The sequence below is a fragment of the Panthera tigris genome, chromosome D1 (assembly GCF_018350195.1).
Source record: "Panthera tigris isolate Pti1 chromosome D1, P.tigris_Pti1_mat1.1, whole genome shotgun sequence".
Lineage (NCBI taxonomy): Eukaryota > Metazoa > Chordata > Mammalia > Carnivora > Felidae > Panthera > Panthera tigris.
Window position 1 is genome coordinate 20,927,193 of NC_056669.1, and position 17,126 is coordinate 20,944,318.

The window sequence follows — 17,126 nt, forward strand, 5'->3', positions numbered from 1 at the left end:
CCGAAGTTGGACGCTCAACTGACTGAGCTACCCAGGAGCCCTGAGTACATTTCGTTTTGTAAAAAACTGCCAAACCGTCTTCTAAAGTGGCTGCACCAATTTACATGTCTATCAGAAATGAGGGAAAGTTCCTGTTGCTTCACATTCTTACCAGTATTGGGTGTTGCCAGTATTTTGGATTCTGGCCAATTCTAATAGGTTTGTAGTAATATCTCATTGTTGTTTTAATCTGCATTCTCCTGATGGCATATGATGCAAAACACCTTTTCATATGCTTATTTGACATCTGTACCTCTTCTTTGATGAGGCATCTATTAAGGTCTTTGGCCCAATTAATAATTGGGTTGTTGGTTTTCTTATTTTTGATTTTTTTTTGATTTTTTTTTTAACGTTTATTTATTTTTGAGACAGAGAGAGACAGAGCATGAACGGGGGAGGGTCAGAGAGAGAGAGAGAGGGAGACACAGAATCGGAAACAGGCTCCAGGCTCTGAGCTGTCAGCACAGAGCCTGACGCGGGGCTCGAAGTCACTGACCGTGAGATCATGACCTGAGCCGAAGCCGGCCACTTAACCGACTGAGCCACCCAGGTGCCCCTTATTTTTTATTTTTAACAGTCCTTCATACAATTCGGATGTTGACCCTTTATCAGATGTGTCTTTTGTAAAATATTTTCTCCCAGTCTGTGGCTACTCTTCTCATTATCTTGACAGTGCCCTTTTGCAAAACAGACTTTAAAAAAATGATAATGAAAGTTCAGCTTATCCTCGTTTTCTTTCATGGGTGGTACCTTTGGTTTTGTATCTAAAAGGTACACACCCAAGGTCATCCAGATTTTCTTCTATGTTATCTTCTAAGAATTTAATAGTTTTGCATTTCACATTCATGTCCATGGGTCATTTTGAGTTAATTTTTGTCAAGGATATAAAGTCTGTGTCTAGATTTATTTGTTTGCATATGGATGCCCTCTTGTTCCAGATACATTCGTTTAAAAGACCACCTTTTCTCCATTGTATTGCCTTTGCTCCTTTTTCAAAGATCAGTTGACTATATTTATGTTTTCTCTGCTTTTTGAAATCTCACAGATCCTTTTTTTAAAAAATTTTTTTAATGTTTTATTTACTTTTGAGACAGAGAGAGACAGAGCATGAGCAGGGGAGGGGCAGAGAGAGAGCAAGACACAGAATCCGAAGCAGGCTCCAGACTCTGAGCTGTCAGCACAGAGCCTGACGTGGGGCTCGAACTCACAAACCTCGAGATCATGACCTGAGCTGAAGTCAGACACTCAACGACTGAGCCACCCAGGCGCCCCTCTCACAGATCCTTTTTTAAGCCCACTTTATATATTCATCACATCTGCTTTTGTTATAACCATAGTATCACCTACACTATCACCGTCTTATATGGATGAAATTAGTTGTTAAACTAATATTGAACATTTACCACTAAGTGCCAAGCACTGAGCTAAACATTTCATGCTCATTATCTCATTCAATCCTCACAAAGACCTTATAAGGCAGACAATATTATGATTCATTACTCTTTTGCAGGAGATGAGGCCCAGAGATGTTAAGTAAATTGCTTATGACCCCAGCATTAGCAAGTGGTAGAGATAGAGTGAGGGTTATAAACCAATTTTATATAACTCTAGATGAACTTTCACAGGGAGAATACTTTATTTTATTTATCTGTATATTTCTAGCATGTTGATAAAAAATGAATGTTTGTGAGATTAGATTGATTGCCATGGCCCAAGCTCAATGTTTAAATTGCACTCTGGGCTGCAAAAGAGTCTTTTTGTCTCTCTATTTTTGCTGGAATAAAAACCCATTCAAGCATTTGGAGCAGGACAAGCTTTCTACAGGGTCCTGGCTACAAAGATTGATTTCAAGAATGGTCTGAAGAGGTCCTGTTTCCTCTATTTCTCTAATCTTTCCAGAAATTCTACTTACTGAGATTTTTATCCATAACATAAGACTTGATCCTTGTGAAATGGAAATAATGTAGGAAACAGTAACAGATCAGCAATTTATAAACTGGTATGAATGGACTTATCAGATTATCTTCTATGAACAAGTATTGGTCACAGAGGGAAATCAGTTATATCCAATGACAGATATGGAAGCCTAACATAAAATGGGACACAAGTGAACAGGAGATACTGTCCTTTTGAAAATATAACTTTGGGTTTTTTTTTAAAGGTTTATCTACTGACATTAATTAATAAAGCTAAATGATATTAATGTCATTGAAATTTAGATTTGTGAGATCTGTAGTATAGAAATAAAGTCTAGCTGTAGAGAGATACATTTCTAGTGAGATGAAGTAGTTATTTCTATTATCTTCTTTTTTTTTTTTTTAATTTTTTTTTCAACGTTTTTTATTTATTTTTGGGACAGAGAGAGAGCATGAACGGGGGAGGGGCAGAGAGAGAGGGAGACACAGAATCGGAAACAGGCTCCAGGCTCCGAGCCATCAGCCCAGAGCCTGACGCGGGGCTCGAACTCACAGACCGCGAGATCGTGACCTGGCTGAAGTCGGACGCTTAACCGACTGCGCCACCCAGGCGCCCCATTTCTATTATCTTCTGTTACCTAATGCCTTCTTCTAGATTCAGTCCAATTTTTGTATGTGTGTGGGTAAGTAATAAATATGATTTGTATACTTTTTCCTTGAATATAAACAGTGGAGAATGGAAAGAGTGTTGTGGAAAGTAATAACAGGCAAGTGTGTATCATTTCTATGTAGATTCACATTTTTATGTGCATGTGTTTGGCCTATTTACCACAATTATGCACAGTTTGGCCTATTTACCACCAACTAATTATGACATCCTGATATTAAAATAAGATTGTCATCTGATGACAAATTTTCCATGGAGAAGAGGATTCTGAAACATGCCAGTTTGTATGACAACAAATCAGATTGGGAGAAACTATATAAAAATGGTAGTAAGAGCTGATTCCTGGGTGGCTCAGTCCATTGAGTGTCTGACTCTTGATTTTGGCTCAGGTCATGATCTCATGGTTCATGGGTTTGAGCCCCATGTCAGACTCCAGGCTTACAGTGAAGAGCCTGCTTGGGATTCTCATTCTCTCTCTTTCTCTCTCTCTCTCTCTCTCTCTCTCTCAGTATAAATAAATAAATTTAGAAAGAGTTGATTCCTGCGAGAGGTTGCCAACTATAAAGATAAATTATTCTGCTACTTAATCTAATATATGAAAAAACTGAGGCCAAATGTGACATATGACTTAGCTCCAAGGCCAGATTTAGTGTGGGTCTCTTTTCCCTTTTTGACCTCCCTTTGCTTGTAGCCACCGCTTCAGAAAGAATTCTATTAGGAAGAGATTTTCACAGTTATTTGTGGTCTCACATCACGATTATCACTGTACTTTTCCAGGACCCCCCGAGGCACAAACATGCAGAACTACACTTCTGTGACGGAGTTCACCCTGTTGGGAATTCCAAATACTGAAGGGCTGGAGAATATGCTGTTTGTCCTCTTTCTGGCCTTCTACCTCTTCACCTTGCTGGGGAACCTGCTCATCTTCCTCACCATTCTGGTTTCCTCTAACCTGCACACCCCCATGTATTTCTTCCTGGGAAACCTGTCTGTGTTTGACATATTTTTCCCTTCAGTGAGTTCCCCCAAAATGATGCTCTACCTAATGGGCCCAAGCCAGACCATCTCTTACCAGGGCTGTGCCTGTCAGCTCTTCTTCTACCACTTCCTGGGTGGCACTGAGTGCTTCCTGTACACGGTGATGGCCTATGACCGCTTCGTGGCTATTTGTCACCCTTTGCGATACACAGTCATCATGAGCCACAGGGTGTGTACCGGCTTGATGTTGGGCACTTGGCTGGGCGGCTGTCTACATGGAAGTATCCTCACGTTTCTGGTCTTTAAGTTACCCTTCTGTGGCCCCAATGAGGTGGATAATTTCTTCTGTGATATCCCAGGGCTGCTGCCGCTGGCCTGTGCAGACACCTCTCTAGCCCAGACCGTGAGTTTTACTAACGTGGATGTTGTGACTCTGACATGCTTTTTCCTTATCCTTACTTCCTATGGCCACATCGTCATTTCCATACTGAAAATCGGCACCTCTGCAGGCAGGCGCCGAGCTTTTTCAACCTGCAGTGCCCACCTGATATCAATCTTCTTGTTTTACGGTCCAGTGATGCTCATCTATCTCAGGCCCGCTTCCAGCCCCTGGCTAGATTCTGTTATTCAGGCGTTAAATAACGTTGTCACTCCTTCTCTTAACCCTTTGATTTACACCTTGAGAAACAAGGATGTGAAATTGGCCTTGAGGCAAGTATTCACTCAAGTGGTCCATATTTCTGGGATAGAAAGAAGGTAGAGGGGAAACTCCTCTCTGAAATTCTTTGGGGAGTTGCTTCGGATCCACTACTCCAAGAACCAGACTGTTGCCAAATAGCGAGCTGGGCAAAGTTACTACCAGTCGTTTCTCAGGAGTCCTGACAGCCAACATGGTAGGGGTCAGCTGAGCCTCTACTTCAGTCCCACATGGAAACTTTCCAGATTAACCCAGGCTTTTCTCTAAAAAAAAAAAAAAAAAACAAAAAAAAAAAAACAAAAAAAAAAACTTAAAAAAAAAAGTTTATGTATTTATTTTGAGACAGAGAAATAAAGAGAATGGGGAAGGGGCAGAGAGAGAGAATCCCAAGCAGGCTCTGCACTGTCAGTGCAAGCCCGACGTGGGGCTTGAACTCACAAACCAAAGGATCATGACCTGATCCAAAGTTAAGGGTTGCAGCTTAACCAACTGAGCCACCCAGGTGCCCCTGCCTTTTCTTTTTTTAATTTGCCAAAACAATGTATCTTTTCCACCGGGCACAATCTGTCCTTGTTGGAACTCTGGTTTGACCAGTTACCATAAAGCTTCAAGGTTTTAGAGGCTATGGACTGTCTTCCATCCCTGCATCCTCACCCCTTCCTCCCTTTCTTGCTTCCTCCTTTCCTTCTCTGCTCCCTCCCTTCCTTCCAAAATGTATGCCTCACTCTATTCTATTACAGTCTCTCCCTGGCCATTCAACAAAACTAGGTTTTATGGTCGACACATTATAAATTAAAACATAAGATTGCACAATTGGCTAAATTTAAGTGTAAACTTAGTTTATAACATGGGCTTTTAGCATATCTTCCCATTGGAAAATAATTCCATCTGGAGCTTTATTCCTTTGGCCCTCAGAGAAGGCTGGCATTGGACTTGACTCATTATATCTCAAGCGAGAAGCTGGTCATGAATCTATTCTTACAAGATAAGAGAATGGAGTCCTTTAAATTTGTAGAGGAGAGCAGTTTTGAGCCAGAATTCTCTATACACTGTATATATTTTCTGTTTCTTAAAAATATAATGTATCTAAAAAAATAGAATATATCTGCAATTAATTAAAATTGAACCAGTAACAAAATTTATTATTTATCTTTCAACATTTAAATTTTAACATTTAATCAAATGAATTTCAGGGAAATTATCAATTCTGTTCAGAGTCATCCACTCAAACACCTAAAACAATAGCTAACATTTAAAATCTTACTATTTGTATGATGGTGTTATAAGTACTTTCCATGTGTTGGCTAAGTTAATTCACAAAATCCTAATGGGTGGATACTGTGATATCCTTCTTTTATAGACAAAGAAACTATGGTCAGAGAAGTATTCACACAAGGGAATTTGGATCTAGAACTAGACTTTTACTGCCTTATAAGAAGAAGTGAAAAACCATAAATTTCTGTACAGTCACAGTTATCCTTATATCTTGTTTTTTATATACCACTTACTGTTCTAATATTTTGCACATTAACGTATAATATTTTGCACATATTAACTAATATAATATGAACAGCATCTCTATTTGGCAGATATAATTACTCTCCTAAATTATATATGAGAAAACTGAGGCACGAAGGTATTAAGTAACTGCAGAATAGTAAAATAGTGAGACATTGGCCATAATAAGGGAAGCACTCTGAATGACATAAGTAGAAATGAGAAATGATGGGAAGATAAATACCTCAACTCTTTTCACTCTACAGTAATATCCATTCAGTCAGTCAGTCAGTCAGTCAGTCACTGACTGATTAACTTAAAACTGTATACCTGACTGGTGTCAGATGGGATCAGAACAGAGTATCCACTAAATTACCTATAAAAAGAGTAGAAGGAAAAACTGTTTGTGGGAACATCTACCTGCCTATGATATAAGTCAAGCATTTACGTACAACTAGTTGATTTCGTATAATGGTTGCTAATATCACTACTTTATCATTCAAGGGTCACCTTATTTACCTCATTTGAATGTTCTTGAATCTCCGGCACAACCTGTGCTATTGCATTTGTTTGTATTATGACACCACAGATCACTCTGAGATTTAGCAGTTTAAAACATTTATTGTCTCACACAGTTTCTGAGGGGCAAGAATCCTGGGGTAGCTTAGGTGTACAGTCTTGTCTTGGGATCTATCATGAGTTTGTAGTCACACTGTTGGCCAGGGCAGCAGTCACTTGAAGGCACGATTGGGGCTGGGGGATATGCTTCCAAGATGGCTCATTACATTGCTGTTGGCAGGAGGCCTCAGTCCTCAATCACTACCTGGGCTTCTGCTACATATAGTCCCTACATGTTTTCACAAAATGGCAACTGGCTTCTACCAAAGTGAGTGATCCAAGAGAGAGTCTAAACAGGAAGAGGCAAATGCCTTTTATGACCAAGTCTCCAAAGTCATGTAGCATCATTCCTACTTTTATTTTCTTTCTGTTAAAAGTGAATCACTACATTTAGCCCACACTCAGTGGGACAGTAATTAGGCTCCACCTTTTGAAGAGAGTGTCAAAAAATTTATCATTGTATTTCTAACTACTCCATCGCAGGTATATGTCCACCTTATTTAATTTTTTTCTTTCTTGTTGTAATTCTTCATTTAGAATTACTTCATATGCTAAAGACATATCTTGCACTACATACTTCTTTGCATGGTCTTCTTGATTTAGAGCATCCGCTATAATCCTTTCTACCTTTATGAGAACCGTGTGTCTTTTGGGTTTTTGTTCATCCTCAACCATTTCCATAATACTTTCTCCAAACACCCCATTCCACAGTGATCCCTTTCTTCTACCAGCAGATAGCTCTTATTGCTTAAATTATTCACTTGTCATTAAGAAATACAAATTATAAGTGTTCTTACGTCATCATTTCAGATAGTTACATGATTTGTAGGTTACTATTTAACATTTTAATCAGTGACTAACCTAGAATACAATTAAGTCAGAAGGACAGCTTTTAGGGTAACATCAAATATGTATTTTCAGTTTACTATTTATGTATTTATATAGTGCTATCCAAAGGGGATGGAGTAGTGAGAAAGATAGATACTGTCTCTGTCTTTATGGAGTACAAAACATATTGGAGAAGACAGACAGGGAACAAATACCCAATACATGATTGGGACAAAGACTTTGAATGAAAATAGAACAGACTGTGAAAACTAGTTCTAGATGAAAGTATCAAGACGAAGGAAGAAAGAAAAACAGAAAAATCAGCAAAAATGGAAACCCATAGCACTTACCCGGAGACAAGACGCATCAAATATATTATTATATATTATTCAATTTCTGTTCCTGAACTTGGCTAACTTGAACACTATCACTCCTCCTAGCTGGCACTGTGAAATAAATTGAAATGGCACCCTTGAAATGAATGGAACAGCACTTTAAAAAATGGATTTTGATGAATATTGTTGAAAATACTTTAAAAATGCTTTACACACCATGGTGACCAGTAACTTGGTATTCCTATTTTTTAGGAAAAAGAAGGCTCTCCATTGACAAGGACCTTCACTATAATAAACACATTATTTTAAAATGTTTATTTATTTATTTTGAGAGAGAAAGCGTGAGTGGGGTGGGGGGGAGGGAGAGAGAGAGACAGAGACAGAGAGAGAGAGAGCATCCCAAGCAGGCTCTGTGCCAACAGCTCAGAGCCTGGAGCCTGCTTCGAATTCTGTGTTTCTGTCTCTCTCTGCCCCTTCCCTGCTCATGCTCTCTCTCTCTCTTTCTCTCTCTGTCAGAAATAAATTTAAAAAAAACATTAAAAAAACTTAAAAAAAAAAAAGAAGTTGCTGTGGCAAAAGAGGTTGCAGCCTGTTTCTCCTTTCAGATTCTGATTTTTTTTTGTCTTCCATTTAGGTCTTTCATCCACTTTAAACAATAAACTCATTATTCTACCTGGAACTTACTTGATTAAAAGTTGGGAATTTAATTTCTGTTTAACTTTATGATACCTAACCTGTTGTCTTGTTATTTAATATTTAATGCATTCCCAATATTAATCTGTCTGTGGACTTTTAGAATAAACTAGTCATTGATATTGTGTGTTTTAGTATTTGCTTAAAATTCACTCATTTGAACTTTATTCAGAGATTCACATCTATTTGAATTATGGATTTGATGGCATGTTTTTAAAATCAATTTTTAGTTCCATCTGTTACCTTTATAAAATAAATCAGATAAACATACTGATTAAATTTTTGTGCTCTGGAAAAGAGAACACAGGAGGATTATCTGTTTCTTCAAATAGTCTATAATGTCTTCTAGCTGTAAGGTGATTTTTATAAGCAATTCTTAAAAAATGCTTTTCTTTTTTTCATAACCATCAATTTATTCTGATTTTCGACTTTTCCCTTGAGTTGTTCTTTTGATGAATACTTTCCTACTGAAAATTTTTATTTTATTTAAGTCAGTGACTTTCACACTTTAGCTAGTTTAAATCACCTTGAGTCTGGGATTGGAGATTGCAATTTTAAAATACAGTTCCTCTGTTTCATCCTCTAGAGATTGTGATTCATAAAGTCTGAAGAGAGGACCAGAAATCCCTATTTTTAACAAGCACACTCCAGGGATTAATTTGGGATTAATTCATCAGAATAACTACCTCGACTTTTTTCTTTGTATCTGTTATTATATTCTCATGCTCAATCTACTGTTATTTATTTTGCACTTTCTCACTGTCTACATAATTAGATTTGCCAAAAGTTTGTCTTTTATTCAGTTACTTCCTGAAAGAAAAACTTTTAAATCCATTTATTAGCTATCTTGACATTTGGTTTTGAGGTGGAAGATGCTATGCTGTATCTTGGTTACTCATTGATTCCAATATCGTTAATATCTGTCTTTTTAAAAAATTTGGGTCTTTTCTCTTGTTTTGTATAAAATTGTAAGTATATGTATGATGTTTTTACCCACATGGTTAACTATAAAGAGCTGTAGATTTTTTTTAAGTTTATTTGTTTTGAGAGAGAAGAGAGAGAGAGAGAGAGAGCACACACGTGAGCCAGGGAGGGGCAAAGAGAGGGAGAGAGAGAATCCTAAGCAGGCCCCACGTTCTCAGCACTGAGTCCGATGCAGGGCTCGTGAACTCATGAACTGTGCGATCGTGACCTGAGCCAAAACCAAAAGTCAGACGCTTAACCAGCTGAGCCACCCAGATGCTCCAAGAGCTGTAGAATTTTTAAAACTTTGCTTTTTAAATTATTGTTTTATACCTTAGTTGTTAGAAAAAAAATGAGTGATACATTTTTTACATTTTGGACTTGATTAAAGATATTTTTGTATTCTAACATGATCAAGTTGTGTCATTGTCCATATACACCAGCATCAAAAACAGGCTTGCACTGTACCGAAATTTTAAAACCAATTTAAGCATTAGATTTTCTTAAACTTCACAATTCGTTTTTGTTTTAATATTTTCTGATACTGTACTCTTTAAGGGCTATAGCACACAAAGTTATGATAATATGTAACTTGGGGCATAGAAATTATTAATACTCAGATTGTAATTGAACAGGGGAAAAGCCTTTAAATTTTACCATTGGATTTGTGAGTGGGGATTTTTCTTACTTTTACAAAAAATCTTAATCAAGTTTCTCTTCATCTAAACTTGGCACTCCCTTGACTCCTCTTACTAGAGACCACGTGTCTCTCACTTTTGTCACCTACAGCGCATTACAGAGTTTTCTCCTTATTTGTCCACATGCCCAAGGAACTGCCTCCTTTCTCCCTCTAACTGCAGTTCTCCGGCTATGTTGCATGGAAAAATTGCTATTTGCCAAGGGCTGTAGAAAGGAGAATTGATGGAGGAGAGCATATATGGGAAGATGGCATAGTCAGAGTCAGAAAGTGATGGATTTGGGACCAGACTCCAGACTTACTCTTCCTCATTCTTTCTTATTCCTTAACCTGATTTTTTTTTGTTTTTATTAGAGGTCAGTTCATGGATTCAGTCATGATTTCCAATCTCTCTCTAATTTTCTTTTTTTGCTGTTCCAAATAATACCTATCTGTATTCCTACTATTGGGAAATTTCCCCAGATTCTGAGATTTTTTTTCCCCAAATTATTTTATGTTATTGATTTCTGGCATGATTTCAAGTTTTGAATATCCTTCTGCGGATTTTATTTAGGAGATATTGTATAAGACGTGGGTAATGGCACCATGTCAACTCATAACCTCCCCAAATGGAAACATGTTATTATAAAATGTACTTCATCTTATAACCCCCCCAAGTGGAAACATGTTATTATAAAATGTACTTCATCTTCCTGGACTTATTCCATATATATACATATATATATTTAACATTTATTTATTTTTGAGACAGAGAGAGACAGAGCATGAGTCGGGGAGGGGCAGGTAGAGAGGGAGACACAGAATCTGAAGCTGTAAGTACAGAGCCTGGGGCTTGAACTTGTGAACTGTGAGATCATGACCTGAGCTGAAGTCCGACACTCAACTGACTGAGCCACCCAGACACCCCTTCCATACTGGTTTTGGACTTATAGTTGTTACTTATACTGCCTGTCTTAACAATTTTGGACTTATTCCATATTGGTTTTGGTGGGGGAACTTGTGAATTTCTATGGCAGAGTATAGAAAGCTTCTTATTAATATTTAGAAAGTAGCCTTCCTGAGCACATTACTAGATTTTATATATGTATATATACATATATGTATGTTCACTCGAATAAAATGAAAGAAACCCTCCTTAATCTGTTTCTTTAATAAAATAATATTTTTGCATTATTTGTGTTTTGATTGCATCTACTTACCAATGAATTAAACACAATAAACAAATCAAACTCGCTATAAATGGTTGATCCATTTTGATTGAAATGACATTGGAGGAGTCACATGTTGTAAGCTGAGTTAGCTACCCTCTCTCAATTTGTAAATTTCACTTATGAGATAAATTAGAATCTCAACCATTTCTCGCTCTTTAGCAACTCCATAAAAATGTCTTATTTGCTTCCTTTAAAAAATAATCATAAACAAAACCAGATACTGTATATAAAAGCAAATGTGTTTTCTTAAGGCAATGGTATTTGAAAACTCATAGTATTTAGTATACTAAATAGTATACTACTTACTACTTAGTATACAGTATAATACATAGTATTAGCTTCTCTTAACTTCAGTCCTTCACAGATGGGCTATTTTCTCCTAGTTGTACCAAGCCTCCAGTACCACTAGTTTGCATCTGCATAAAGCCTTGGGTCCCTTCAATCCTACCGTGACTCTCATCCTAGTTATTCCGAATCATCATACAGGCAAGCTCTCCCCTAACTCCACCCATAAGTTCCGTGCCTTGTTCATGTAGTCAAACTGTGCTATGCTTCCTCCACAGTGATTCTCCATGCACTACTGACCTCTTCCTTAACTCTTCGTATTGTCTTCTGCAAAAACCTTCTTTAGAATGTTACTTACATTTCCTGTACTAACTGAAAGGAGATTCTTTCTTTCAGGGGAATTTGTATTTGTTTCATCTTAAAATTCCACAGGAAACCAAAAACCAGCTGTGTTAGTTGACATGTTGGTAATTAAGTTAATTGTTAATTGCCTCTGATTGTTTAAGTAACCCAGAAATGCAGGTATGTATGTGAAGCTTACCAATTTTTAAATGTTGCAGCTAAAGTGATAGAAAAAAAAGCCCAATAAATTTATTATCAAAAACCTACCCACAAAGTCAGGTTTGAACTTCTTTAGTTCATTACTCCTGTTCTGCAAAACCTTTTCGGTCTTCTTAGGAATTTTTTTGATTTCTGATTTTTCATAAATACTTTATAAGAAATTAGTAAAGGCTAATTCAGAGACTGCGATCTGGATATTATTTAAAATCACAGAGCTGTCTTGACAATCAACACAAAGAAGAATCACCTATCAGGGGCGCCTGGGTGGATCAGTCAGTTGAGCATCCGACTTCAGCTCACGTCATGATCTCGCAGTTGACAAGTTCGAGCCCCACGCTGGGCTCTGTGCTGACAGCTCAGAGCCTGGAGCCTGCTTCGGATTCTGTGTCTCCCTCTCTCTCTGCCTCTTCCCCGCTCATGCTCTGTCTCTATCTGTCTCAAAAATAAAGATAAACATTAAAAAAAAAAAAAAGAAGAATCACCTATCAGAGATAGTTACATGTGATAAGTCTAGAGAAGAGGTAAAAAGGATGGAATAGTTCCACAGTGTGCCAAGATGATATATCTTCATGATTTTGCATAAGAAGAAAGGAGGAACTGATTATTATACTAACAAAAAGCTTGTAAAAATGTTATCAAATATTTCAGGGTATAAAATAATTCTAGTACCATTTCTTTCTACCGATTGCAGATTCCTACATAATACTCATTCCTCATGTTCTGCATTTCCACTTAATAAACTGATTTAAGTTCTATTCAGAGTAGATGATGCATCATGCAGAAAAATTAAATGAAGGCACTTGATTTTTTGAATCCTGCCTTGGAGATTGACCTCTGAATCCAGGTGAAATGCCCTGATCGGTCAGCAGATGGCACCATTGGGACATCGATAAGCTAGGTTCATTTTGCACTGACAGGCAGCAATAAAGATCCTGGAACTGAACCGAGAGGATGAAGAATGGTTGAAATGATGATTAGTACCATGTGAGAGAGGCCTGGGAAGCAAAATGGTTTTCTGATAATACCACCATGTATTCTCTTTCTAGAGAAGCAGCTTCAAATCACTATTATTTTTACATGTTGGTGCCACTATGTGCATTGTTCTGTGTGCCACAGAAGTAATTTAGGTAAGAAGAGAGAAACCCTTAACGGGAATATGGCTGGCAAAGGTTACAAGACCCCACACTGCATTTACAGAATGCAAAAGAAATACTGTGATGCTAATGCACACACCTGCCTTAGCCCATAACTTCGTTATTCCCCCCATTAGCCACCAAAGAAGGAAGGGAATTGGACATTTCCTTTATCATAGAAAGAGTCTACATCTCCTTTATCAAGAAGCCCCAGGGACTAATTTTAGCCTAGAAATTGTGTGGTGGTAACATGTTACCAAGTTTTAGTTTCAGCAAAAGGAAACAATCCAGGGAATTTCTTAGCTACAGGATATTATCACCATTCTTTGATCAACATATAGCAATAGATACTGTTGGGTATTGCAAAGTCCCTTCTGATAAAACGATAAATGAAAACATTCACAAAATTCTGAGTCTTGAGAGAATGTGTAGTGTCATATTTCTCTGTCTTTGATTTTTTTAAAAAATAAATTTACCCCGGTAAATGTTCCTTTAATAATGGGAACTTTTAGGACACCCACTTGTACTGGGGAAATTGTTCTATGTCCTCTGAAATGTAACCTTTGCTGCCTAAAATGGTTTCCTACTTGGTTACTTTGGTTGAGAATTGGTGGCATGAGTTATAGTACTTAAACATAAATTTGTATTTTTTTGAAAGTATCACTATTTGAAAATTTTATTTTTGGGCAGAATTGTTTTCCTCTTCTTAGTTCAAAACCTCAGAAACTTCCTGGTATAATCTGAAACTGGGAGAGAGAAGGAAGAGCCTGCCCACTCCAGATTGCAAGGGAACTTAACATACAAGGCTTGTCCTAGGTGATAGCAAGGCCAGTACATCTCCATGCCTGCTCCCTACATCTGAAATGTTTGTACAGAGGCCTTAACTGGGTTCGGTGACTGGTACCACCCATGTAGTTATATAGGTATGGATGAAATGGCCTTATGAAGTAAGTGAAAGGATTAAACATGACAGTTTAGGGGCATCTGGGTGGCTCAGTCAGTTAAGTGTCCAACCCTTGATTTCGTCTTGGGTCACGGCCACGTGGTTTGTGGCTTTGAGCGTTGCATCAGGCTCTGCACTGACAGTGTGGAGCCTGCTTGGGATTCTCTCTCTCTCTCTCTCTGTCTCTCTCTCCTCCTCTTTCTCTGTCCTTCCCCCCCGCCACCACTCTCTCTCTCAAAATAAATAAATAAATAAATAAATAAATAAAACATGATAGTTATGATAGTGAACACTTAAGAAACAGTATTTCCACCTGTAGGTTAAGTGCATTCTGAGGCTGTAACATGGATTTTTTTGGTCACTACTTTAATTGAGGTGGTTATCTATATTTATTTATTTATTTTTTCAATACATGAAATTTATTGTCAAATTGGTTTCCATACAACACCCAGTGCTCATCCCAAAAGGTGCCCTCCTCAATACCCATCACCCACCCTCCCCTCCCTCCCACCCCCCATCAACCCTCAGTTTGTTCTCAGTTTTTCAGAGTCTCTTATGCTTTGGCTCTCTCCCACTCTAACCTCTTTTTTTTTTTTTTTTTCCTTCCCCTCCCCCATGGTCTTCTGTTACGTTTCTCAGGATCCACATAAGAGTGAAAACATATGGTATCTGTCTTTCTCTGTAGGGCTTATTTCACTTAGCATCACACTCTCCAGTTCCATCCACGTTGCTACAAAGGGCCATATTTCATTCTTTCTCATTGCCACGTAGTACTCCATTGTGTATATAAACCACAATTTCTTTATCCATTCATCAGTTGATGGACATTTAGGCTCTTTCCACAATTTGGCTATTGTTGAGAGTGCTGCTTGTTATCTATATTTATTGATGTGGAAAATGTTCAGGCAATAGGAAAATTAGAGTACAAAGTAATAACTACAATATTATGTCACTTGTGTAAATTTGTATCTATGTGGGCTCATATATGTGTGTTTGGTGGAAAGTTGTCCACCAAATTATTATCAGTGGTTCTTAATGGGTAATGAGATTTTTAATGGATAAAAAATATGGAGGGGGGTTTCTTTACTAAAGCATCATTAGCATATTACTAATAAAAATTATGTAGTTTTTTTTTTTAAAAGTCCTCTTGAATGAATCTTCTAGTAATTGTTCTCACCTAATGTGACTGGAATCTACTGAGCCCACTAGATAAAGCTAGATTAAAGGGAAGGAAGTTCAATGAACTCTAAGTATATACTCAAAAGTGAAAAAATGATTAAAACCAAAAAAAAAGACTTCCAGGGAAGGATGTAAAGTAGGAATCAAAGGATGGGGAACAATAATATAACTAATTCTAGACTTTCAGAAAAAGCCAGAAAATAACCTCTGAGAGAAAAACCCTAAAAATGATCAATTTTGTGTCTTCTGTTAAAAGAATTTTTGTGTGTGTGCTGCGTTCTGGGTAATTTTCAGAGTTAAATCTTCTGGTTCAGCAATTTATTCTCTTTTGTCTGCTATTCAGACATAGACCGTATTGAATTTTTTAATTCAATAATATTATTTACATAAGATTTCTACTGGTTTCTTTTCATAACTTTTCTTGGCCTTATCTCAATTTCTTGTTCTTATGTCATTATAATACTATCACTTTATTTATTTACTTATCTATTTATTTATTTATTTATTTTAACATTTATTTATTTTTGAGAGACAGAGAGAGATGGAGCGTGAGCCAGGGAGGGGCAGAGAGAGAGGGAGACACAGAATCCGAAGCAGCCTCCAGGCTCTGAGCTGTCAGCACAGAGCCGGACGTGGGGCTCGAACCCACGAACTGGGAGATCATGACTGAGCCGAAGTCAGACGCTCAACCGACTAAGCCACCCAGGCGCCCCTATAATAAATAGTATCACTTTAATTGTCTCTTTTATACTTATATTTTAAATTATTTTAAATGATTTGTGTGAATATCATGCAGCTCATTAAAATTCTTAGGAGATATGTGCCTCATAAATGTAGGATTACTAACTTTTTTTAAAAATTGAGTTAGACATCACAGAGATTTAGACACACGCTATACTTGGAAATCCCCCAAAATAGAACTGGCCTTACCTATTCCCAGGGATATTGGTGAATCAATACTCTAGTAAAATGGACTTTGGTTGTCTTTTAAATGAGAAAGCACTTTTAAAACTATAAAGAGCTTACAGAGAGTACGAGTTTGGGCATCATTAAAAATATCCATCTGTGTCACAATGCAGGTTGAGGATCATAGTCTCTGGCTCTGGGGAGCAACAATTAAACAATGGAAGAGCGTTTTTTATAAGATCAAGTGAAGCTTTTCCCAGTTTCCTAAATTCCATGTTTCATTAGGCTTAACTTTATAATAGAAAAAATTTACTTGAGTTGCTGGCTCAATAAATAGTTTCTTTATTTGCCAACTGTTTATTAAAGTATCATTCAAAGAACTTCTTTCTCAAGAAGGGGGGGTCATAAATTTAGGGAGGTCACATTCCTTTGGGAATCAAATGAAAACCAATTCTTACTGCTCCACTGCTGTGTGTAATACACAAAGTTGTAGTTACAGTGCCAAGAGGTCTTCTAACCATCTGAAATCCACATGAAGAATTCCTCATCTCCAAAGGGACTACGGTTAATTCATTCAACAATCACTGACTGAGCACCTGCTTTTTTTAAAGAAATGTCCTAGGTGCTGAAGACACACAGGGAAAGAGGCACTGTCACAATCCTAGAATACACATATTTTGGATAAAACATATCTCTCTGAATCACACAAATGGCTTCACTTGGCTTCACAAAAATGAATAAAAAGTAATTATGATGATTACAATTTTGAATACAGTAACAGAATTGAAAATATTGAGCTAAAGGAAACAATGAGCTTTTCCCCCCTTACTTTTTCTTTTCTTTCTGCTTTTTGCTGCCCTATTATAATGTAGGTAATCATGAAATCTAAGCTTTGCTTTAAAAAAGTACATTATGGCTTACCGTGGAGTTAATAAGCATTTTTGAGTGCCTACAGTATGAAGAGCACTGCACTAGATACT

The 17,126-nt window shown here is 37.3% G+C and overlaps 1 protein-coding gene across 1 annotated transcript; it reads left to right on the forward strand.

The window, feature by feature from the left end:
• Window positions 1–3,418: 3,418 nt before the first annotated feature.
• Window positions 3,419–4,360, forward strand: LOC102951712 (putative olfactory receptor 10D3). Its single transcript, XM_007074075.3, has one exon. It carries the CDS (start codon window positions 3,419–3,421, stop codon window positions 4,358–4,360), a length of 942 nt encoding a protein of 313 aa, XP_007074137.3.
• The last annotated feature ends 12,766 nt before the right edge of the window (window positions 4,361–17,126 follow it).